Below are 22996 nucleotides of genomic sequence, written 5' to 3'. Positions count from 1 at the left end.
CGAGGGGGGGGGGAGGGGGCGCCGGGGTGGGGGGGCGCGGGGGGCGCGGCCACGGGCGGGGCGGGGCGGGGGCGGGGCCGGCGCGAGGGCCTGGCACCGCCCCCGCTCCCCCACTTCCTGCCCCGCCGCCCGCCAAAGTTGCGGAGGGCGGGGGCTGCGGCGCCGCCCCGGGCCCGCCCACTCTGTCCGCGGGCGCCGGGACTTTTGGGGAGCTCTGCGCCCCGGGCGAGCGGCCTAGCCAGTAGAGGGATGGCCGGGTCTCGGTCTCTGCGTTGGCCCTGCGTTCCGCTCGTGGCGACCAGGCTGTGGCCCCTTTCGCGCGGGGGACCTCCGCGTGGCCCTTCGAGAAGGACAGACCCAGGAGGGGGCACCGACTAGGCCGAGGCCCCCCGCGTCCCCTCGGTCCACCAATCCGTCCCCGAGGGGTAACTCGATGCCGGAGGCACACGGGCCGGGGATGCGCCCAGAACCCCCGTCCCATCCTCTGCTCCGGCCGGGGACCCGCAAGAAGTCCCCCCACCCCACCCGCGACTCCGCACAAAGGCCGGGATTCCGCTGCTTTATGACCCAGAGGCCTGGCCACTTGCAGCGGCCCAAAGGGCAAATCCTGGCGTCCGAGATGGAATATTCGAGATAAGTGAGGGAGGGCTGGTCATGAGGCCCGAGGAGCTGCCTGGGATCTGGGTCGTGGCAGGCCACTCGCTGACTGCGGGGTCCACTGACCCCGCCCTGAAGTCCTTCCTGAGCCACGCCCTGGGGTGGGGGCCCCACGCTGTCAGCAGCTGGCCTCCCGCGACAGCGACACTGCTTCAAGGACTTGAAGAGCCAATCGGCCGATGAAGTGATGTGGATCCTGGCTCAGCTCAGGATGTGCTGGGCCACCCTGGGCAAGTCACAGCCCCTCCCTGAGCCGCCCGGCCGTCAGTGGGGTGGGGGGAGCAGTCTCTGAGAGGCCACCCACTCTGGACTCTCCTGGTGGAATTCTGGACCCGTGTTCCCTGCCCCATGGCCCCGCCCCCCTCTTCCACTGGGCGCCAACCCCACCTCACTGCGAAGATCCCCCCCAGGCCTGCTGCAGAAGTCACACTTGCCCCTTCCCCAACCCGGGAGGAGGGGCAGGCCGGGGGTCTGGCCCACGGAGACAAGTAGGGGAGGAGCTGGCCTCTGGGGCACAGCCCAGGACCTGTGAGGAGGGGCCATACAGGAGTACTCTGGGGACTAGGGTGACCTTCCTCTGAGGAACCCTCCAGGCACCTTGATGAACCCGTGCGGAAGGAACCTGCCTCACAGGGTAGGACTGAGCCTGTTGGGGCTGAGGCAAAAGTGGATAATCCCTCCAGCTCCCCCACCTCGGAGAGCCTGTGCAGGCACCTTCCCCTTGTGGCACCCCTCTGTAGAACGCGGAGCCCCGCACCCCACCGGAATCGCTTGTGGGGAGCAAACAGGACACCATCCAGAGCCTTTGCACAGGGCCTGGGGCAGAACGGGGCTCCCGCAGCCCTTCACTTGGGGCGCCCTATTCATGGTAGCCCCTTAATGCCTGTGTGTGTCTCTCTCTCTCTCCCACAGGTAACCGCGTCCGCAAGAAAAGGGCCTCTGTTCTCACTGCCCTTCATGGCCTTCCTGCCTGGGCAGAGACCCAACCCCAGATGATGAACCCGGGAAGGGGACACAGGCACCCAGAGCCGGCCGTGCAGACGGTCGTCTGCTGCCCCCTGGTGGGTGCAGAGGGCACTGCCCCTCGGTGGGCTGCCTGCTGCCCAGCTGCCCCCCAGGGGGGAATCTGGGGTTTAGCCTTGAGAATGGTCAAGGCGGGAGACCCAGCCCTCGCTGCTGTCCAGTCCTGAGCCAGTCACAGCCCCTTCGGCATTCCCGACTTCCCATCTGGACACTGGGGACATGTGTATCTCGCAGGGTCCTTGGGAGGCTCTGTAGGCAGGCTGGACATACATGAATGAATGAATGAATGAATGAATGAATGAGTGGAAACTTGGCAGAGACTCTCTCCCGACACTGGTGTGGGTGCGATGAGCAGGCCCAGACTGTCCCAACTCAGAGCATGTATCAGAGAGAGGGACACCTGCCTGTGACACACCTCCGGGGCGGGGGGGGGGGGGGCAGCTCCCATGACATCCTAGGGACACCGCACCCTGGAGGGAATGGTACCCTCGAGGCTGCACCTCAGCCTGGCCCGCCTTTCGCACAGTCCCCGATGGCCGTTTTCTTCAGCGGGAAAGGCTCTGTGTTAAGTGCCAGGGCAGTCCACAGGAGAGGCGGGGAGCTGGGCCCCCCGTCCAGGGGGTAGGGAGTGCCAATACCAGCCATATACCCCAAAGTAGGAAAGGGAGGTCACAGCCCCCTCTCCCTGCCTCAGCTGCACACCGCTGCCCTTTCAGTCCAACCTCAGCCACCGGCAAGGACCCAGTGAAACTTTGGTGACACCCTGTCCCTCTCATGGCCAAAGAGGGGCCCTCTGGCTTACACCTCCCTAGAGGTAAAAACGAATTCCTTCCCTAGAAAGTCCCCCATGAAGTGTTCCCTCCCTGGATGACTTCGTTTCCTCGTGCAGCTCTCCAGCCACGCCCAGCGGGCTCCTACCCCAGGCCCTTCACACCTGCCATCTCTCTGCCTGGGACTCTTGCCCACACAGCTGCGTGGTTCACACCCTCACATCCTCTGCTACCCTCTGCCCCACACCCGACTCACGTTTCTCTGCACCGGCCACTGCCGCGTAAGCTGGCCGGTCTGCCCAGTCTCATCCCTCTAGACCGTCAGCTCCGTGACAGCAGGGGACCATTCTGTCCTGTCCCCGTTCACGCCCAGCACTGCAGAGTGGACTCGGCCGGTGGTAGGTGGTCAAAAAACAGTAGCTGAACGAAATGCCAATGAATGAATCAACAACTTGGCAAGGCACTACAACTCCGAGTTTAAAATCCAATATATCAGGGGCGCCTGGGTGGCTCAGTCGGTTGAGCATCCGACTCTTGATTTCCGCTCAGGTCATGATCTGGTTTGTGGGATCGAGCCCCACGTCGGGCTCTGTGCTGTCAGCGTGGAGCCTGCTTGGGATTCTCTGTCTCCCTCTTTCTCTACCCCTTCCCTGCTCTCTCGCCCTTTCTCAAAAATAGATCATCATTGGGGCACCTGGGTGGCTCAGTCGGTTAAGCGTCCGACTTCGGCTCAGGTCATGATCTCACGGTCCGTGGGTTCCAGCCGCGTCGGGCTCTGTGCTGACAGCTCGGAGCCTGGAGCCTCCTTCGGATTCCGTGTCTCCCTCTCTCTCTCTGCCCCTTCCCCGTTCATGCTGTCTCTCCCTGTCTCAAAAATAAATAAATGTTAAAAAAAAAAATTTTTTAAATAGATAATCATTAAAAAATGTTTTTAAATAAAATCCAATATATTCTCTCCTGGAAGTCACAGAAATGGGGTGAATTGAAGCACAAAATAGGCTGCGGGACCCATTGATGTGCAGCCTGTTCTAGCAATGGTTATAACGAATTTTGACATCCTTGCGTGAGTGTGTAATGTCATGTTCCATAAGACTGCACGTAGCACATGGCCTCCCAGCTCGGTTTGTTCTAACGGGGATCGTGATCGCAACAGACAGTCCCATTTCCTGGGTGCCAGGTGACCAGCCCGGGGGCCTCGGACGCTCACCCGGCCTCCCTTAAGCCTCACACAGTAGCCATTACGGTCCTGAGTGGTTAAAGGCAGACACCTACGCACTGAGCACCGTGGTGAGCTGCCCGCGTGGCCGGCAAAGCGTGACTGCTGTCGAGAGGGGTTTCCGTGCCTGGGACCTTCCTGCTGTTCCTCGACAAGCTGATTCGGACGGGTGGGTGATGGGGGAGAAGGGAAAATGCTGTGGTATCTACGACACATAGCTACTGACTCAGCAACAGAAGCACACACACTCCCCACCGCACAAGTGGGGCGTTAGCACGGCAGGCGAGGCAGAGTTGGCCGGAAGGCGGCTGCTGGGGAAAACAGCCTGTGTCTGGGCCGAAGCGGGTGGGAATGCTTCCGTCCAGCCTCGGCCTTCTGGAAGCCTGGTGGCTGTCGGGTCCCCGGGCGTCGCAGAGGGGAGGCCTTGGGAGGAAGGTCAGGCCGAGAGGCCTTCCGGGCGGTGAGCCCGGGCTTCCCACTTCGGCTCGGACAGGGCGATGCCAGGAAGGGCGACCCAGCTCGCACTGAGGGACCCTGCCTGCCCTCCAGGCTCTGCACTTAAGTGCACCCACGCCCCAGCGGGGAGGCACCCTAGTCCTACCCGCCTTGGAGGCGGAGCGTCACAGAGCCCTAGTGACGGTGAGTGGGTCTCCCGCAGCGCCTCCAGCCGCCGAGGACAGGAGCGCTCCCCTTTCCGCACAGGAGAGCCACGCGCAACCCAACCGGGGGCTTTTTCTCAGCCCGACTCCCCTGCCAACATCAAGAGCTGCTGTGGGGTCTCGGTGCCAGCCCTCAACGGGGCCAGGGCTGAGGGGGCCCTTAGTCCCAGGGATATGGAAATTCTCCTGCAAAGGTCTCCCCGGAAGCTGAGTCTGCCCACCCTCCCCTCGTGCACGCATCCGTCCCTCGGCCCTCTCTCCACCCCTCCACCCCTCCACCCCTCCACCCCTCCACCAGCCATCCCTCCCGCATCCTCCTTCCAGAGGACATCCTCCTTACTGAGCACTGGCCTCGTTCGTGGGGGAAGGAAGGGGCAGAGAAGGTTTTGGTTCTTCCCAAAACGACTGGGTGAAGCAATTATCGTCACGTCCAGACCACACGAACACACACATTTTGCAAATTCCATTTGTAGCTACATCAGGCAGATTCAGCTGTCACGATTTCCCGGGCAAGTAGAGGTGTAGACAAAGACCATCTGGCCCGCCGTGTGGACTCAGATTACGCCCCACTGGGTTGCTGGGTGTGGGCTTTTGGCAGTGTGACCAAGAAGGCAAAACAGACACTTGGCACTCTTCACTACCCCAACCACCCAAATTAAGTCAAATGCCACGGATCGGACCCCAAGCTGATCTCTGCCCGCTTGCTGTGCATCGCTTGAGGCTCTCCTGAGAGGTGCTGTGAGCTCAGGGGGCAGGTGGCTCGGGGCTTCAAGAGTCTCCAGGACTTAATTCATCTGTGGGCACGAAGCCGAGACGTAGGGATTGGGGAGGGGGTTCCAGACTTCTGCAGGAGCCCCCGTCGCGGCGCTGACAGGCTCCCTCCACGAGGATGCAGGTGGGCATCCAGGCCGCCGCGGGGCAGACCCCGGCCCCGTGCCGCCGGGTTAGGGGACCCGTGCAGCTGATGTGGGGTGCCCGCTGCCCAGCCGTGCTTCTCGGCAGGCTCGGGCGTGGCACGCTGGTCCAGTTCAAAGTCCGTCCGCCCTTACTGGTGTTCATCCCTGCCTTCCAACCTGAGCGGGAGGCAGACCTGCCCGGGGCCCCTCCGGCCCTCTCGCGGGTCCGCCAGCTCGCGGGAAGGGGAGCTGCCTGCTAGACCCCAGTGTAGACCACAAGGGCCAGGACCCCAGAACGTTCCCCAAAAGACGCCCCGATCCCCCTAGCTGTCATCCCCAGCACCCTGCCCGGCCCACACCCAGCAACCGCTAACCTACTTTCTGGCTCCGTGGGTGTATCTGTGCTGGACGGTCCACGCTAATGGACCCACCGGACGGTCCGCGTCAACAGAGCGGCTTCTGTGTCTGGCTTCTCCGAGCAGTGTCAAGGCTCCCCGTGCCGTGGCCGGTACCAGTGGCCTTATGCCTTCCTACAGCTGAACGTCAGCTCACTGTAACCGGGGATCCATTTTTTTCCTTTTAACATTTATTTATTTTTGAGAGACAGACACGGAGCATGAAGGGGGGAGGGGCAGAGAGAGAGGGAGACACAGAATCGGAAGCGGGCTCCGGGCTCCGAGCCATCAGCCCAGAGCCCGACGCGGGGCTCGAACTCGCGGACCGTGAGATCGTGACCTGAGCTGAAGTCGGACGCTTAACCGACTGAGCCCCCCAGGCGCCCCAAGGGATCCGTTTTAATAACACATTTTATCAACCCCATATACCTGAAATGTTATCATTTCAACATGCGACCAACCTAACCAGCTCCGATGTATACTTGGCCCCTCAGCCCATCAGCTTGAACGCCCAACAGCTCTCAGAACACCCCGTCTGTCTGTAGGTTCCGGAAGGCTCATCATCCAGAGAGTAGACTCACCTACCCAGTAGCCTCGAATATACCTAAAGGTTTCCCCAAAATGAAACTGAGGCGTCAAATTGTAAGTTAGTGACAGTTACACGCCAGGAAAACTTCAGCTCCCCCCGCCCCAACCCAGTGGGATGAGCCACGGGTAAAGAGCACGCAGCCACACGTGGCTCGTGGCTGCTGCTGCGTGGGAGCAAGGGGTCTTTGTGAAGCCCGGCCCGCTCCCCCCACCGGCGCTGTGACACCGCGGGAGGGGGGAGACTTCCGTTTCCTCCCCTGCCCGGTGGGCTTCGTGAGACCCCCCTCCCGGCATCAGTCAGTGCGGGTGCTGGCAGCACGGACACCCTTCGGCATCTGGAAGCAGGCACACCTTGCCCGTCCCCGGGGGACTTGTCACTCACGCGCGGGCTCTGGTGCGCGTGCTAGGAGCCGAGGCACAGGGCTGTGCGTCACAGCACCCGAGGCTTGACCACGGCTCTCCGATCTCTCTTCCCCACCTGACCCCTGCAGACCCCCCACCACACCCCAGCCGGAAAGACCCTTCGATTGTGCAAGGCTGACCCTGCTCCCCGCTGCCCACGGCCCGGCCCGTGTCCACACAAAAACTCGCACGGCCGTGTTCACAGTCACCAAAAGGCGGACGCAGCCCCCGGGTCCCGTCCGCAGGTGAACGGCGTATCCGTACGTGTCCACGGAATGTCACTCGGCCGTAAAAGGGAGTGAAGTTCTGACACCTGCTACCATGTGGACAAACTTCTAGAAGAGCTATATACTAAGTGAAAAAAGGCCAGACACCAAAGGTGACACATGACAGGGCTCCATTTACATGCAATGGCCTGAGTCTGTGACTCTGTAGACACAGAGAACCAACGGTGGGCACCAGGGGCGGGGGGAGGGGAGGGGGGTCAGGGTTTCACGGGGACGGTTTCAGTTTGGAACCGTGAGAAAGTTCTGGAGACGGATGGTGGGGAAGGCCGCACGACACCCTGAATGTGCTTCGTGTCCCTGAACTGTCCCCGTAATGGTACACTGAATGGGATATTTCATGTTCTGTGCGCACGCACATCCATGGGAAGGAATGGCGTCCTGGTGCTACGCCACGGATGAAGCTGCAAACGTCATGCTCGGGGCGCCCGGGGGCTCAGTCCGCTAAGCGCCCGACTCTTGATTTCAGCTCAGATCGCGACCTCAGGGGGCAAGAGTTCGAGTCCCGCGCCGGGCTCTGCAGTGACTGTGCGAAGCCCCCGCTTGGGATTCTCGCTCTCCATTTCTCTCTGCCCCTCCCCTGCGCGAGCCCTCTCTCTCTCTGTCTCTGTCTCTCTCAGTTAAAAAAAAAGAGAGAAAAGAAAAGTCCTGCTCCGTGGGAGAAGCCAGACACAAAAAGCCACGTGTTACATGACTCCATTTACAGGAAGTGTTCAGGACGGACAAATCCAGAGAGAGTGGAAGTAGGTCAGTGGTTGTCTGGGGCTGGGGCCGCGGGGAAATGGGGAGTGACTGCTTGTGGCCACGGGGCTTCTCTGCGGGTTGAGGAAAATGCTCTAAAATTGACCGTGGTGGCGGCCGCACAGCTCTGCGAACGCGCTAAAGGCACACATTGTGCCCTTTTAAATGGGAGGGTTGTACACAATTATATCTCAATAAAGCTATGATATTTAAAAGCACAAAACGCCCTTGGCTCCCCCCGCCTTAGGAGCGCAGCCAGCCTCCTGGCACGATGCTCAAGGGCCCCTGCCCCCATCGGAGCCCCTCAGTCTGACCTGTGCCCCCTCCAAGCCACCCCTGCAAACCCCAGCCCCAGACTTCACACTCCTGCAATTTTGAACTGCGTGTCCCCCCCAAACCCTCCCCCTGCCCACCACTGAGCCGTCTCCAGCCATGAGCCCATGGGACCACGGTCCACTCAGGAGATGTTTGCTTCCTAAAACCCACTTCTTCCCTCAGGGACCATCTCCTGCCTCCTCAGTGCCCCATCATGTCCCAGTGCTCGGCACAGAGCCCGGCATGAATTCATTTCTTCCCCCACCCACCCATCTACCCAACCCCTCACCCACCCCCCAACCATCCAACCATCCCCCAACCCAGCCACCCATCTACCCAGCCACCCACCCACCCCCCGTTCAGAAAACACTGAGTACCCACCCTGCACGTGCCTTGTCCCCAGGGGGAAAACAGATCTGGCCCGGGATTGACACAGCCAGAAGGGAGGTCTCAGAAAGGCCTCTTGCCTCCTGGGGAGGGTCCCAGGGGTCTCTGAACGGAGCTTAGCCCTCTTGCAGACATCCTGAGCCCCCACCCACCCCCAAGACACGCTCCTGCTCTTCATCCGGATGCGACGTGGTGACCGGCCCAGGCTCAGGCGAGGTCCCCAAGGCCGAGTGACCTCGTGGCTCACTGCCTGCCAGGATGGGCCTTCTCAGGGTTCATCTGGTGGGAAAAGACAACGGTCCAGGATGGCAACTCCCGCTGGGCTGGGGAGGCCGGGCTCAGCCAGGGCAAGAGAAGGCCGTAGAGCCTCAGGCTTCGAGCCCCTAGGGTGGACCCCCAAGATCCTGCCTCTCTGGTTTTTCACAAGTGCTTGGGCTGATGCTGGAAGCACCAGGCCTCCCTCAGAGAGAGAAAGACTCTCCAGTCCCACCTGGCCATGCTCTGTGCCCTTGGGTGTGACATTTAAGTCTCTGAGACTCGGTCTTCTCATCTGTGAAATGGGCAGGACGGCCCCCAGGGCAGAGGCTGCACCGTGAGTCAGCGAGAGGGCTCTTAGCAGGGCACTCGGGACCGGCCTGGCACAGAGGGTCGCCTCCCAGCGCCCGCCAGGGGGCGCTGATGGGTGCCAGTCTGGTTGTGCCCGGGCGCCGCAGCCACTCCTCTCACGGGGGTCCGTGGCTCAGAGCCGAGGGTCCTCCCAGGCCCTGCTGCCCCTGCCGTGGGCTCTGAAGTCCGAGTCCACACCCTTGGCCTCGGCCACCTAAACAGTAATGGCCTGTCGGTCAGCAGAGAGCTGGCGTCTCCTCCTCTGAACCTTTAATTTGAGCCTCACCAGCCACCTGTTCTGCTGCCTTTCCGGGTACCCACCTTCTCTCCCACCTCTGGCCCGACGCCTCCTCTCTCCCCACCCTCCGGGGTCAAGACACGGGGCCAAGGTTTCACCGTCCGTCCATCCCGTCTCAGCAGCATGTGACATCGTGAACCGGCTCCCCCGGCTTCCAGGGGCCGGAGCCTTGATCTTCCTTCTTGTTGCCATCACGACAGGCCTTGACAGGCACAGGCGCCAGCCAGGCCTGGCCCAGCCGTGCCCGGTTCCTCCTGCCGTGGCCAGAGAGGGACAATAGCATCGCTGAGCCCAGGTCCAGGAGTGGCCTGACAACTTCCTAGCCACTGCCACCTGCCTTTCATCTCAAGACAGCCCCTGCCGTCTGCTGCGTTCCCCCGACACCCAGGGCTTTCCCGCTCCCCACCCCTGCGCCCAACGCTAGTTGCCTGCAGGGGTCCCGGGAAGCAGACTCTAGCATGTATTATGGACCGTCCCACCCCAGCCATCCGGCAACATGGACCCCACGGCTGGCCGTGAGCACTGTACTGAGAGTCCCTGGCACAGGGTAGTGATTGCTAGAACTTTCCCTAGTGGTGAACTGGGACAGGGCACCTATGGAAGAGAATGTACGGGGTAAGTCAGAGGCCTGAATGGGGGCGGGGGGTGGAGAGCAATTATCAGAACCACGGCGGTGGATGCAGGCAGGCGGCTGTGAACCCACTGGAGAAAGTCGGTGGACGGCAGAGGGGGACCGGCCGGCCACTTGAGTCTGCGGGGCGGAGCCGCATCTAAGAGCACAGATCAGGAGCCAGCCATCCTTGTAGCTGCGGGCAGAGAACGAGGAGGTGCCCCAGGGAAGGCCGAGAGCCCCAGCCAGTTAGCTCCCGTGTCCGGAGTGGGGCCCGACGGGGAGGAGGAGGCCAAGAGACTCGGGGGTGGGGACAGCTGGGTCAGCCCGCTGGAAACCCGTCCACGTCTGCTCCCCCTGGAACCTGGGGGCTGGCAGAAGTGGCCACTCCCCCCGCCCAGCGAAGGCTAGCCTTCTCCGCTGCCTTCTGAGACATCACATCTCTGCCTTGGACTATCGGTCTGTGCCTTGGACTAAAATGTGCGAATCTTAGCTTTTTATTTTCTTCCTCGAAAAGCCACTTTAAAAGTATCACCCGCCATCGCCAGTCACTGCCTTGGGACGCCATCCCTCGGTCCCCTAGAGCCTTTCACTGGGCAGGTCAGCCCAGGGGACCAGAGGAGACAGTTTATTTAGCTGCCTGGCCCCTTTTGTCCTGTTCCCTGAGACAGGGTGCCTTTTCATTGCTTTTAGCCACAGTCTGGCCAAATAACCCATCCTAGATTCCCTCCATTTTTTTCCTGCACCGACTTTCGTGTCAGGGTTTACAGTGGGCTGAATGGCGGACCCCCGAAAGGTATGTCCCCATCACATCCCTAAAACCCCTAACCTGATTCAGCAAAGGGGTCTTGGCAGGTATAATTAACAGAGAATCTTGACGTGAGGAGATCATCCTGGATTATCCGGGCCCTAAATCCCGTGACAAGTGTCCTTACTAGAGACACAGAGGAGGAGAGGCCATGTGAAGGCTGAGGCAACCCTGGGTGAGGCAGCCACAAGCCACGGAAGGCGGAGCAAGCTGGTGGCCGCCAGAAGCTGGGAGAGAGGCATAGAGTGGATTCCTTCCCCCAAAGCTTCCAGACAGAGTGGGGCCCCGCCAGCAGCCCGCTTTCCTGCTGGCCAGGAGTGGGGACACTGGAGCCTCAGACACGGAGTGAATGCAACTGGTCGAAAAATAGGGGACACTAAAACTCACGAGGCCATATTCCTATTTTTTTTTCTTTTTTTGCTAAATCCCTGACTTAAAAAAAAACAAAATCCCTTTGGAAGCTTGGTAGATCACCAGCCCCCTTTTCTGAAAACGGACAGGGAAGGGGAAAGAAGGGGGCATTTCTTCTGTTTTTCCCACATGAACCATATTTCACGGTAGCCAAACAGTTGATGAGCCAAGTTCTTCCCTATGGAAGAATTCCAGAAGTAAAGCTAGAATCAGAAAAATCATCAAGTTCCAATCCTTAATGAAACAATGGTCCTAAGTTACAATCACTAATGGCAGTCAAAATTATCCTGTAAAGACCAACAGGGAGGGCCACCTGGGGGGCTCAGGCGGTCAAGCGTCTGACTTCGGCTCAGGTCATGATCTCACGGCTCGTGAGTTCAAGCCCCACGTCGGGCTCTGTGCCGGCAGCTCGGAGCCTGGAGCCCGCTTCAGATTCTGTGTGTGTGTGTGTCTCTCTCTCTCTGCCCCTACTCGTGCTCTGTCTCTAAAAAATAAACATTAAAAAAATTAAAAAAAAAAGGAAGGCGCCTGGGTGGCTCAGTCAGTAAGCGTCGGACTTCTGCTCAGATCATGATCTCACCATTCCCCGAGTCTCAGCCCAGGGTCGGGCTCTGTGCTGATGGCTCAGAGCCTGGAGCCTGCTTCCGATTCTGCGTCTCCCTCTCTCCCTGCCCCTCTGTCACTTGTGCTCTGTCTCTCTCTCTCTCTCTCTCTCTCTCTCAAAAATAAACACTTGAAAAAGGAGGGGGGACGCCTGGGTAGCTCAGTCGATTAAGCGTCCAACTCAGGTCGTGATCTCGCTGTTGCGGGTTCAAGACCCGAGTCAGGTTCTGTGCTGACAGCTCAGAGCCTGGAGCCTGCTTCCGATTCTGCGTCTCCCTCTCTCTCTGCCCCTCCTCTGCTCGCACCCTGTCTCTCTCTCTTTCTCTGTCTCTAAAAAATTAATAAGCACTAAAAGAATTTTGTTAAAAAGATGTGATCTGTTACTGCGGCTATGTATAAAAACACCCACGTATCTATAGATGGAATGATATGAGGTCTGGCCTTAGCTGATGTGTATTTCCTCACAATCTATAATTAGCTTCCTCTGCAAACTCTCCTTCTGTGAAATACACATGCGGGAATATGCACAAAGCAAACACACGGCTTCAGGCCACGTTGTAAAGGAAGGGCGGACATGAGCAGCAGGTCAGAAGAGCACCTCCACCAGGCCCCCAGGTCCTCGGCCTCCCCCCCACCCTGCAGTCTCCTCTCCCCCTACCAGAGCCGCGGCTACGCTGACACCCACGTCCTCGTGCACATCTTTTGTAGTTTTGCCATCTAAATATGCCACCATAAGTGCTATGATCGGGGCCGCCTCTTCCCGAATGGCACAGAAGCGGGATCCCTCCGCGGAGGATTCGTGTTTTTCCGTGGAGCGCTTTAGGGTGTGGGCTGGCTTCTTTTCCTTTGATGGTCTGCTTCCGTGATTCATTCGTGTGTTTGTGCGGACGACGGTCCATTCATCTCCAGCGCTCCCCGGTACTGGGTTCCTTCGCGGGGACCTGCCCCAACCCATTTCCCCATTCTTTTTTTTTTTTTTTTTTTTTTTTTATTTTTTTAATGTTTATTTATTTTTGAGACAGAGAGAGACAGAGCACGAACGGGGCAGGGGGTTAGAGAGAGAGAGGGAGACACAGAATCCGAAGCGGGCTCCGGGCTCCGAGCCGTCGGCAGGGAGCCCGACGCGGGGGCTCGAACGCACAGACCGTGAGATCGTGACCTGAGCTGAAGTCGGCCGCTTCACCGACTGAGCCCCCCGGGCGCCCCTCATCTCCCCGTTCTGATGGCAGGGACGCGGGACCGTTTCCGGTTGCAAGCCTCCGTGCTGCTGCGCGCGCCCGTGCGTCCGGGTGCACGTGCTCGCGCACAGAGCTCCGCTGGCCCCACCCCCAGGAAGGGAACGGCGGCGGGCTCGCGATTGTGGGCCCCGCCAGCTTCGTGGGGCAGTGCCTTCGGGGTCGTTACACCGTGGGCCCTGGCCGCAGAGACAGGTGGCAATGCTGCACAGGCCTGCACTCGCTGGCACGTGGTTGGGTCAATCTTCTTGCTTTCGGATGTTCTTGTGGATACGGGTGGCCTCCCACTACTGTCTTAATTTGGATTTTCTTTTCTTTCTGTTTCTTTCCTTCCCCTTCCCTCCCCTCCCCTCCCCTTTGCTTTCCTTTTCTCTTTTTTCTTTAAAGAATTTATTGTTCAGTCATCTCCACACACAACATGGGGCTCAAACTCACAAACCCGTGATCAAGAGTCACACTCCACCCACAGGGCCTGCCAGGCACCCCTTAATTTGGATTTTCTGGGGGCGCCTGGGTGGCTCGGCCCGTTGAGCCTCTGACTTCGCCTCAGGTCATGATCTCACAGTTTGTGGGTCTTGAGCCCTGCATCGAGCTCTGTGCTCACAGATCAGAGCCAGGAGCCTGCTTCGGATTCTGTGTCTCCCTCTCCCTCTGCCCCTCCTCAGCTCGCACTTTCTCTCTCTCTCTCTCTCTGTCTGTCTCAAAAACAGAAACATTAAGGGGCACCTGGGTGGCTCAGCATCTGACTTCCGCTCAGGTCACGATCTCGTGAGTTCGAGCCCCGCATCAGGCTCTGTGCTGACAGCTCAGAGCCTGGAGCCTGCTTCCAGTTCTGTCTCCCTCTCGCTCTCTGTCCCTCTCTCACTCGTGCTCTGTCTCTCTGTTTCTCTAAAAGAAAAAAAAATTTTTTTGTCTTGATACTTTTTTTTTAAACTATCGGTCTATTCTTTTTCTTATTAAGTCACAGGGATTCCTCCTATATTCTGGACGTCAGACACGCACCGGTTTCCAAGTTAACCTCCATCCACCCCAAACCAGCCTTCGGTACCAGCCTGGCGGTGCTGGGGTGACTCTGCCCGCGACTCCCTGGGGCTCTGCAGGCAGGCGCTACTGGGAGCCCGCAGCGGGGTCCTGCTTCTTTCTGCCGTCACCCACCCCCCCCCAGGAGGGCCCCTGCCGGGCTTCTGCACCAGGCGCCGGCAGTGACCGGGCACCTGCTGAGTCCAGTTCACGGCAAGTCCGGGCTCCCGGGACAGTCCTGGAGGCGGCACCTTCGGGGTCACCTCAGAGCTCCAAGGGGCCGTCTCCAAGATTCACTCTCTCCCTCTTTCTTTCTTTCTTTCTTTCTTTCTTTCTTTCTTTCTTTCTCTTCCTTTCATTATCCCCACCTCTTCCCTTGGCTCCCTCCGTCCTAGAGGGCGATCTGCTTCCTGCAGTCGTCACCTCCGTGGAGCTGAGCGTTCTAGGCTTTCAATGCTCATGGTTTGGCTGGATTGGTTAAGGACCGGAGAGAAACGCGTTGGGAGCTTGGAGCCTGGCGGCAAGGGGGTCTGGGGAAGAGGCAGTGGACGGATGTCCTGGAAAGGACGCAGGCTCTGAAGCTATCTGCATCCTGGGTGGACGTCTCCATGGCCCGTCCCCTGCGGAGGAGGCTCTCAAGAATCAGACGGACACACGGGATCCGTCTGTAAAGGTTTCGGCCTCTTCCGCTCACTCGATGGCCCCTGCGTCCATGGTCAGAGGGACGGAGACCCGGCCCGGCCACTCCACGGACCTCCGCCACCAAAGCCGATCGGCCCACCGCACTGCTGAGGGCCTAGCCGGCCAACGGCCAAAGCCGCTGCTGACCCCTCTCGATATGGCACCACCACACGGGGGCCGGCCAGCCAAGTCCTGGCACGTGTATTACATTGGACTCCTCTGTCACGGAGGGGACGGAAGTTCTATCCGTCCCACTGGAACAGATGTGGATTCTGGACGTGGACTGGCTTTCCCTGCCCTTGAGTCTTCCTCCAGCCCGACGATCCATGGAGTTGGGGAGGGCCTTGTTCACCATCACGGCTTCCCGCACGGCTCCTGAGCCAGGAGCTCAGTCCTCAGCAAGAAAAGCGGAGCAGTGGGCGCGTACTCACGGAAGTCACTGGTCTTTCACGTGCCCCGTCACCCGGACGCGCCCACCGAACACCGGGCGGGGCGGCCCACGAAGGACATGGTTACGGCACCGCTCAGCAGGAACACCACGGAAGCTGGGGGTCCTCGCTTACAGACTCCAGCGCGTGCTTCGAACCAGAGACAGATACACGGTGCTGTCTCCCCCGCGGCCCGATCGCACGTCAAGGACCCAAAGAGTAGACGTGGCAATGGCTCCTCTGACTTCCACTAACACCTCACGGCGCTCTGAGTCCCACCCCCCCCCCCCACCTCTGAGCTTCGACTGGGTTGGAAGTCTTGGTTCTCGAGGGAGGAAAGTTCCCCCGGAAATCCGCAATGGCTCCTTCGATTCGGAAGACGAGGCTCCCACCCAGAAACGTGGGGGCCCTCATGCCGCCGCGTCGAAACACTAAGGAGAGGGTGACCTCACCGGCTGGGGCCGTGGAGCCCTCATACCAGGGACAAGGTGGGTTGTCGCTTCACGCTGAGAGCAGGAAGAGGCAAGGCTCGAACCCAGGGAGTCATGTGAGGTGCGTTTTGGTATTTCTGCCGCCCAAAGTAAATAGAGGGCTACCACAACCAAAAGTAAATAAATAGCCGGATAACTGGAGGTTTGTGCACCCCCGGGGACGAAGGTCTAAGGCACCCCGTTAGTTAAAGAAACCGTGCCCAGCGGAGATGCTGCCACGGGCGAGGGACCCCCGACAGGGGACGGTACGGGAGCGGGCGCGGTGACAGCTGTCTGTGCTCCGATGCCTGTTACGTGTGTACGTGTTTGCATCTCGCGGTTTTTAAGATCTCCTCGTCCCCCTTAGCGTTTTCGGGAAGCGCTGTTGGGAGTGGACGCTGCAATCTGGTTTCAGGCAGAAGATTCCGACAGAAGGAGACGGAATGGGAAGGGTCGCCAGGGACGGCGTCTCGTCCCGCCGGGGCCGGGGGAGGCTCGACCGCCTGGCTCCAGCACGACACGCTTCATCTTCTCGGGCAGGCACGTAGGGCTGGGTGTTCTGTTTCTGCTTCTGTTATAGGAAGTTCCCATCCGCTCAGAAATGAACGTTCGCCAGCTGAATGAACAAAGGGCAGGACTGTGGCGGTCCCGAAGTTTCTGGCTCATCGCCCGCCGCCTTTACGTCCAACGTGATCTCAAACATCCTTTACGCTGTGCCTTGCGAGGCCCCGGCCAACCTCATTTTGCCCTTTGCCGGTGTCTCCCTGGGAAGCTCTGGGAGGCAGACTGGGGAGCCCTGCTCCTTCCTCTCTGCTTCCTGTGGAATTCCTGCCAGCGTGTAAAGATTCTTCACGGTTTTGTCCTGAAGCAGCTGCCGAATCCGGTCCGTGGCTTTTCCGACAAGCACAGAATCCACTTTATCATGTGGCCGGCCCTCAGAGGCGGCAGCCGGCGGGTGCCCCTCCCCCGGGGTCTGGGTCCCCAGCCATTGGGCCGCTCGGTGCACAGACGCCAGCTCAAGCTGCCAGTGCTCCTTCCTCCAAAGTCGGACCTCAGCTCCGTGCTGTCCCTCTTCTGTGTTTCTACCATCTCCATAATATTACTTGGTTATAGGACCCTCTTCTCTGCCCCGAGCCCTGGAGGTGGTCATTGCCTCCTGCAGCTGATGCCTCAGAGAGACTTCAGACGTCTTGTTTTGTTAAGTTCACTTATTTCTTGTGAGAGACAGAGAGGGGGGCAGAGAGAGAGAACCCCAGGTAGACTCCATGCTGTCAGCACAGAGCCCCAATGTGGGGCTCGATCCCACAAACCGTGAGATCGTGACCTGAGTTGAGATCAAGAGTCGGGCGCTTAACCAACTGAGCCACCCAGATGCCCCTAGACGTTTTTATTTTGTTGGACAGTTATCTAGTTAACTTTGGACGTCATGAACGACCACATCTATTAACTTCTCTCTGGTCAGATCATTGGTGGGATTTCTGTCTTTGAACGGGACCCTGAGTCCCTTATCAATGATATGTACTGCAAATTTCCTCTCCCGTCCGTGACTTTCCTTTTCACTTATTGTTTTAAGTTGTTATTTTCTTTTAAGTTTATTTATTTATTTTGAGGAGTAGGGAGGCAGACAGAGAAGGAGAGAGAGAATCCCAAGCAGGTTCCGTGCCGTCAGTGCAGAGCCCGACGCAGGACTCAATCTCACCAACCATGAGATCGTGACCTGAGCCAAAATCAAGAGTTGGATGCTCAACCAACTGAGCCACCCGGGCACCCTTTAAGTTTTTATTTTAATTCCAGTTAGTTAACATTTTTTCCACTTACTTTTAAAATCAGTTTTCACGGGGCACCTGGGTGGCTCAGTCGGTTGAGCATCTGACGTGAGCTCAGGTCATGATCTCACGGTCCGTGAGTTCGAGCCCCGCGTCGGGCTCTGTGCTGACAGCTCGGAGCCTGGAGCCTGCTCCAGATTCTGTGTCTCCTCCTCTCTCTGCCTCTCCCCCGCTTGTACTCCGTCTCTCTCTCTCTCTCAAAAATGAATAAACATTTAAAAAAATAAAGCAAAATTAGCTTTTTAATTTAGGAAAGTTTTAGATTCACAGAAAAATTGCAAAGATAGTTCAGAGTTTCCATATACCCCGCCCCCATATATACCATAGATGTGTATATTTTTTAGCATTTAAGTCTCTTAGTCCCCCACCCCCACCCCACACATGATTTTTTTTTTTAAAGTTTATTTATTTATTTTGAGGTCGGGAGGAGCACAGAGAGAGGGAGAGAGAGAGTCCCAAGCAGGCTCTGTGCTGCCAGCAGGGAGCCTGGCTCAGGGCTCAAACTCAACAACTGTGAGATCATGACCTGAGCTGAAATCAAGAGCCAGGATGCTTAACCAACTGAGCCCCCCAGGGGAAACCTGGCCCCCCATCCCGCATGATTTTTACTGCATCCTACAAGCTTTGATATGTTGCATTTTTATCATTATTCCATTAAAGTACTTTACAATTTATAAATTGTATTCCGAATTTCTCTTTGATCCATGAGAAATTTGGAAATACGTTTCTTTAAAAAAATTTTTTTAAATGTTTATTTATTTTTGAGAGACAAAGAGAGACAGAGCATGAGCAGGGAAGGGGCGGAGAGAGAGGGAGACATAGAATCCGAAGTAGGCTCCAGGCCTTCAGCACAGAGCTGGAAGGGGGGCTCGAACTCACAAACCATGAGATCATGATCTGAGCCGAAGGTGGGATGCTTAACCGACTGAGCCACCCAGGCACCCCTAGAAATATACTTCTTAATGATCATTAAATATGCTTTCTTCTAGTTGGTTGTTTTTTTTTTTTTATTGTTTTATAGACCATTTTTCCCCTGACCCTATTTATATATGATCTGAATACTCTGAAATATGTTGAAACTAACTTACAGCCGCCACATGCTCAGTTTCCTGAATGTTCTGAGTCCGTGTGCAGGATGCTCACAGGGGGTGCGCACGCAGGACTCGCAGGTACAGGACGCGCGCTCACCGCGCAGGGGCGGCGCGTGCACTCGCGGTGCGGGTTCGCGGTGCGGGTTCGCGGTGCGGACGCAGCGCCCCAGGGGGCCCCCGCCAGGACCGGTGTCTTTGTCACCGTTGGGGAAACCGTAAAATACACTCGGTAAGGGAGCGAGCAGATGCCACATGAGGGTATTATTGGGGCATGACTGGAGGGGGTGCGGAATGCTCGGGGCAGCATCGGGGCAAGGGAAGTTCAAGACCTAATTTTGAGACGCAGTGAGCAGCGAGCAAACTTGAATTATCTTAAAAAAACATATCGATCTTTAGGAGTCAGAATGCTGAGAGCAATAGCAACAGCAGTGGCAAAAGTACACGAGGAGCAACACGAAACTACTGTCAACAAAACGCTGGGACCAACCGCGACGGTGGCGGGCGGAGACAAGGGCCGCTCCTGGTCCCCGGCTCCCCCGCCCCCAGTTGCGCGCTCCGGCCCCGCCCCCAGAGCATCCGCGGCTCCGGCTCGCCGCGCGGGCCTGCCCGGCCTCGGCGCTCGGCTCGGCATGCCTGCGGCGCTGCCATGGAGACGCGGCCCCGAGGCCAACGGGCCCCGCCCCCGCCTCCGAGCGCCCCGCCCCCGCGCCCGCACGTCACCGCGGCCCCTCGGCGCTGGTGACTGGGCGCGGGTCTGCGGTGGGGGCGGGTGACTGGGGCGGGAGGCGACGGGGAGGGGTGATCGGGGCGGGAGGCGATGGGGGCCACGAAGGACTGGGGCGGGAGGCGACGGGGAGGGGTGACCGGGGCGGGAGGCGATGGGGGGGGGGGGGCGGGGGGCGGGGACGGGAGGTGATGGGGAGGGGTGACCGGGGCAGGAGGCGACGGGATGAGAAGGCGATGGGAAGGGGTGACTGGGGCGGGTGGCAGTAGGGGGGAAGAGCCCAGTAACAGGGTGATTCCTCGTAGGAGGCAGTGATGGGTGGAGGGCCCAGGATGCTGGGGAGGCAACAGGGTCGTGCCATGAAGGGATCCCGTGCCATGAAGGATGCCCGCTGGCTGGGCAAAGTCAGGGAGACTCTGCCGCCAGAAATGAGGGCAGCGCTGAGTGATGGGGACTCTGGCCATAAAGAAGGAAAATTCTGCATGGCTGGGAAAGCATTTGGGGGGGGGGGGGTCTTGTGGATGCTTCCCTGTTTGGTTTCCACATGACGTCATTTCTCTTTCCAGCCCAGGGGCCTCCCAGATGCCTGGAGCAGAAAGAAGGTGCTGGTGGCGGGGTGAGTACCAAGCCATCCTCAGCACGGGCAGCCCAGGCAAACACCCTCCAGGCCAGGCGCTGAGGGATGAGCCCCAAAACCTGTGCTCTTTCAAGTTCTCAGGACTTACGTCACAGATGCAGACTCACGCGCTCCAACCGGCAGTTCCCCGGTATTGCCCGTGAGCTCCTAAAAGAACTAGGATAAGTCACAGGCCTGCCCCTGAAACCCAGGCTCACAGTCTGGGCCACTGGACGGCGACTGAGATCGCGAAACGTGTCAGTACTTTGGCCTGGTGCTCCAGATCCAAAAAGAGTTAAGATCCTGAGCCGTCAAGGCCCCGCTTGCCGCTGGGTGCTTTCCCCCGCCCCTGACGACATGGCCGTTTCTTTGTAGCATCACCCTGGGCGAGAGCTGAGGACAAAGCACTGAAGAAAGCCTGGCTCCAAACCCTTCCCTGCATCAGCGCGGGAGGCCCGCCCAGGCCCAGATCAGCGGAGGGCAGCTACGGGGAATGAGGTCAAGTTCCGTCTAGTTGCACGGTGTCCTTTCACGCAGGGCACCAGAGATACCTTTCCGAGTGAAGTGGGTCCAGCCATGGTGTCAGAATCACAGTAGACCCCCGGCAAGTCCCCCCAAGGTGGGTGCCTCGTCCCTGGCAACCGCACATCTGGTAAGGTGCGCACAGCCGTCACCAGAAGACTCTGTGGCCGGGGCGCCACCGTCCAGCTTGCTGTCTCGCGTGTGCTTCTCAGGTGTGCTTCCAGAATGCTCAGAGGCTCCTCTCAAGTTTCCTTGCGATGCAGTCGTCCTGAGGGTGTTGCCTACAAAGGGCCCGGATTCCTCCTTTTCACCACGGAGTTCGATAGGGGATCCCGAAACCCAACAACCGAAAAAGTTAGTTAGCGCACTTAGCATAAGGCAGTGGGCAGCTGTCCACGCCACGCGAGTTCTGGCTCAGAGAGGCCCGGTGTGCAGGAGCCCAGGAGGGGAGTTTGCGGCCAGTGATGAGTGGCCGCGTGCCGCTGGCGGAGAAGGCCCTGTCTGAGAGCTATGCCCGGCTCCGGTACCGGGACACCTCCTTGCTCATCTGGCAGCAGCAGCAGCAGACACTGGAATCCGTGCCCCCTGGGACATACCTGAGCAGGAGCCGAAGCATGTGGTACTCCCAGTACGGAAATGAGGCCATCCTGGTCCGGGACAGAAACAAGCTTGAGGTCTCCCGGGACACGGGCCAGTCCAAGTTTTGTACGGTCATGTAACTCCAGCCTGAAGACCGGGGCCCAGGCACCAGGCTTGGGGGAGGGAGAACAGGCCACGTTTCGTTCAGGGGCCTTGGTGATTTCCAGTCCTTCCTGGGAGATCGCGAATAGTGAGCGCGAAGACGAAGCCGGGCCGGTGGCGCCCAAGCCCTCTCTCACGGGATCGAGTGACTGGCGGACCTGGCCTCTGGGCCCGGTGCCTGGTCCGCTGGCACTGTGGGCACAGCCCAGGCCGGGGCACGGCCAGACGCCACTTTTCTCTGACGCTTCTGAACAAACCAAGCAAGGGGGACTCCCCTGGCTACAAACCACCTTTTCAAAACTTTCTAGGCTGTCATCAGCATTCCCCCTTCTGCCTGGTCTGGAGACAGATCTAGAAAACGGTGGAGGAGTTAGTGCCACGTGTGGGCAGACAGCGTCTGCGGGGGGCAAGCTGGATTCCGAGGCCAGCGGCGGCACCGCGGGAGGGACTGACGCCGCGCGTCTTGTTACAAGATGGGCATCGCGTGCAAGGCGCGGGGCAGCTTCCGCACCAGCTGCCGAGTACGTCCCAACACAGGGCGGAAACCCAGAACTACTGGGCTGCAATCGCGTGGCTGGAAAAGGCCGGTGCAGCTTCGCAGTGTGCCACCTCTGCGGGGTCGGGCGCGTGCCGCGGGAGGCATTTTCAGAGGCTTTGCCGTCTGCTGGGACTGAAGGCTGTGAGCCATGCAGCCATGCAGCCGTGGGAATCTTTTGTCAAGGCTGGTTTTTCTAAATAAATACCCTTTGGGACACTCCTTCCTTCCTCGCTTTTTTTTTTATGTTTGTTCGTAGCACCTTAACTTGGCTTCAGATTCTGTGTGTGTGTGTGTGTGTGTGTGTGTGTGTTCATACCAGGAGAATCTAATGATTGCTACAAACCTCGTTACAGGAACGCATAAAGCAACCCCAAAGCATCAGCCCTGTGCGTGTGCGCGCACAACTGCGCATGCTTTTAAAGGCACGGCCTGCGCCGTGCGCCTTGTTCTGGGAGTTTCTTCTGCTGTACAGATGGACGTCTCCACCATGCTTTGAATGTCTGATCAGCATTCCGGTGAGCCGGCAGGTGGGCAGAGGGTCTCCTTGATGGTGCCGTGCAGACAGCACAGCTCGAGCTTTCGTCGTACGTGGTTCTTTTTGTGGCTGTGCCAAGTTCACTGGCAAACATCCCGGAACTGGGACTGCTGGGTCCGAGTGCGTTCCCCAAATGTTTAGTGTCCAGCCACCGGCCTGGTCTTTTGTGACGGACCCTTGGCCGGCTTGCTGCGTGGGTTGGGAGGCTTGAAGTCACATTTCTCGGATCGCCTCCCGGAGCGGACGAAGGAGGCTGCTCCCAGGTACCAAGTGAGGCCTCTGCAGTGAGGGCTGGCCTGTCGAGCAGCCCTGACACGGGAATTAACCCAGTGGACAGCTGGGTCAACATCTCTGCAGGTCTCCCGTTAAAGTCCTGCTTGGGAAGAAAGCAGACTTCAGAGACTCATCGGGAATGCCTCTGTGCCACACGCTGACCTGCACCTCGGATGAACCTGAGAACAGGTGGTGGTTGAGTTCGGTTTGGCCCCAGGCATGGAGGGGTAGCGCCTGGGAAGACCGGCACCGGCCACCGCCCGTGTCTGCACGGGTCAGGGTGTGCAGGTGACTGACGTGCACTGGCTGCTTGTAGGACAGCAGGCGCTAAGCTGCTTAGAGCATCGGAAGCCACCGTCTGCCCGAGGGAAGCCCAGACTGCTGGTCTCCCTGGCTTGGGCTGGGGCCACTGAGGTGGACACGGCCCAGCCCCCGTCCTTGGGGAGGTTGGCCTGGATGAGGCGGGGCGGGGGGGGGGGGGGGAGAGTGTGGACAAGGATGCCGGGGCGGGGGATGCTGGGGGGGTGCCCGCTGACAGCGGGGGGGGGGGGGGGGGCGGGGCGGGGCGCCAGGCCTGGACCTGGGCCCACCGGCAGCTTTCTGGAGGACGGCTCCACAAGGCCCGGC

The 22996-nt window shown here is 59.1% G+C and overlaps 1 protein-coding gene across 1 annotated transcript; it reads left to right on the top strand.

The window, feature by feature from the left end:
• Window positions 1-19341: 19341 nt before the first annotated feature.
• BRD3OS (BRD3 opposite strand) lies at window positions 19342-21797 on the top strand. The gene has a single exon (XM_049631045.1). It carries the CDS (start codon window positions 20747-20749, stop codon window positions 20999-21001), a length of 255 nt encoding a protein of 84 aa, XP_049487002.1. The 5' UTR covers window positions 19342-20746; the 3' UTR covers window positions 21002-21797.
• The last annotated feature ends 1199 nt before the right edge of the window (window positions 21798-22996 follow it).

The sequence above is a fragment of the Panthera uncia genome, chromosome D4 (genome assembly GCF_023721935.1).
Source record: "Panthera uncia isolate 11264 chromosome D4, Puncia_PCG_1.0, whole genome shotgun sequence".
Classification (NCBI taxonomy): Eukaryota; Metazoa; Chordata; class Mammalia; order Carnivora; family Felidae; genus Panthera; species Panthera uncia.
The sequence above is the reverse complement of the archived record's forward strand: the minus strand, read 5'-3'. Positions and strand labels throughout refer to the sequence as shown.

What these genes read in the sequence shown, in the direction of transcription:
- BRD3OS (XM_049631045.1), top strand. Translation starts at nt 20,747, where the DNA reads ATGAGTGGCCGCGTGCCGCTGGCGGAGAAGGCCCTGTCTGAGAGCTAT.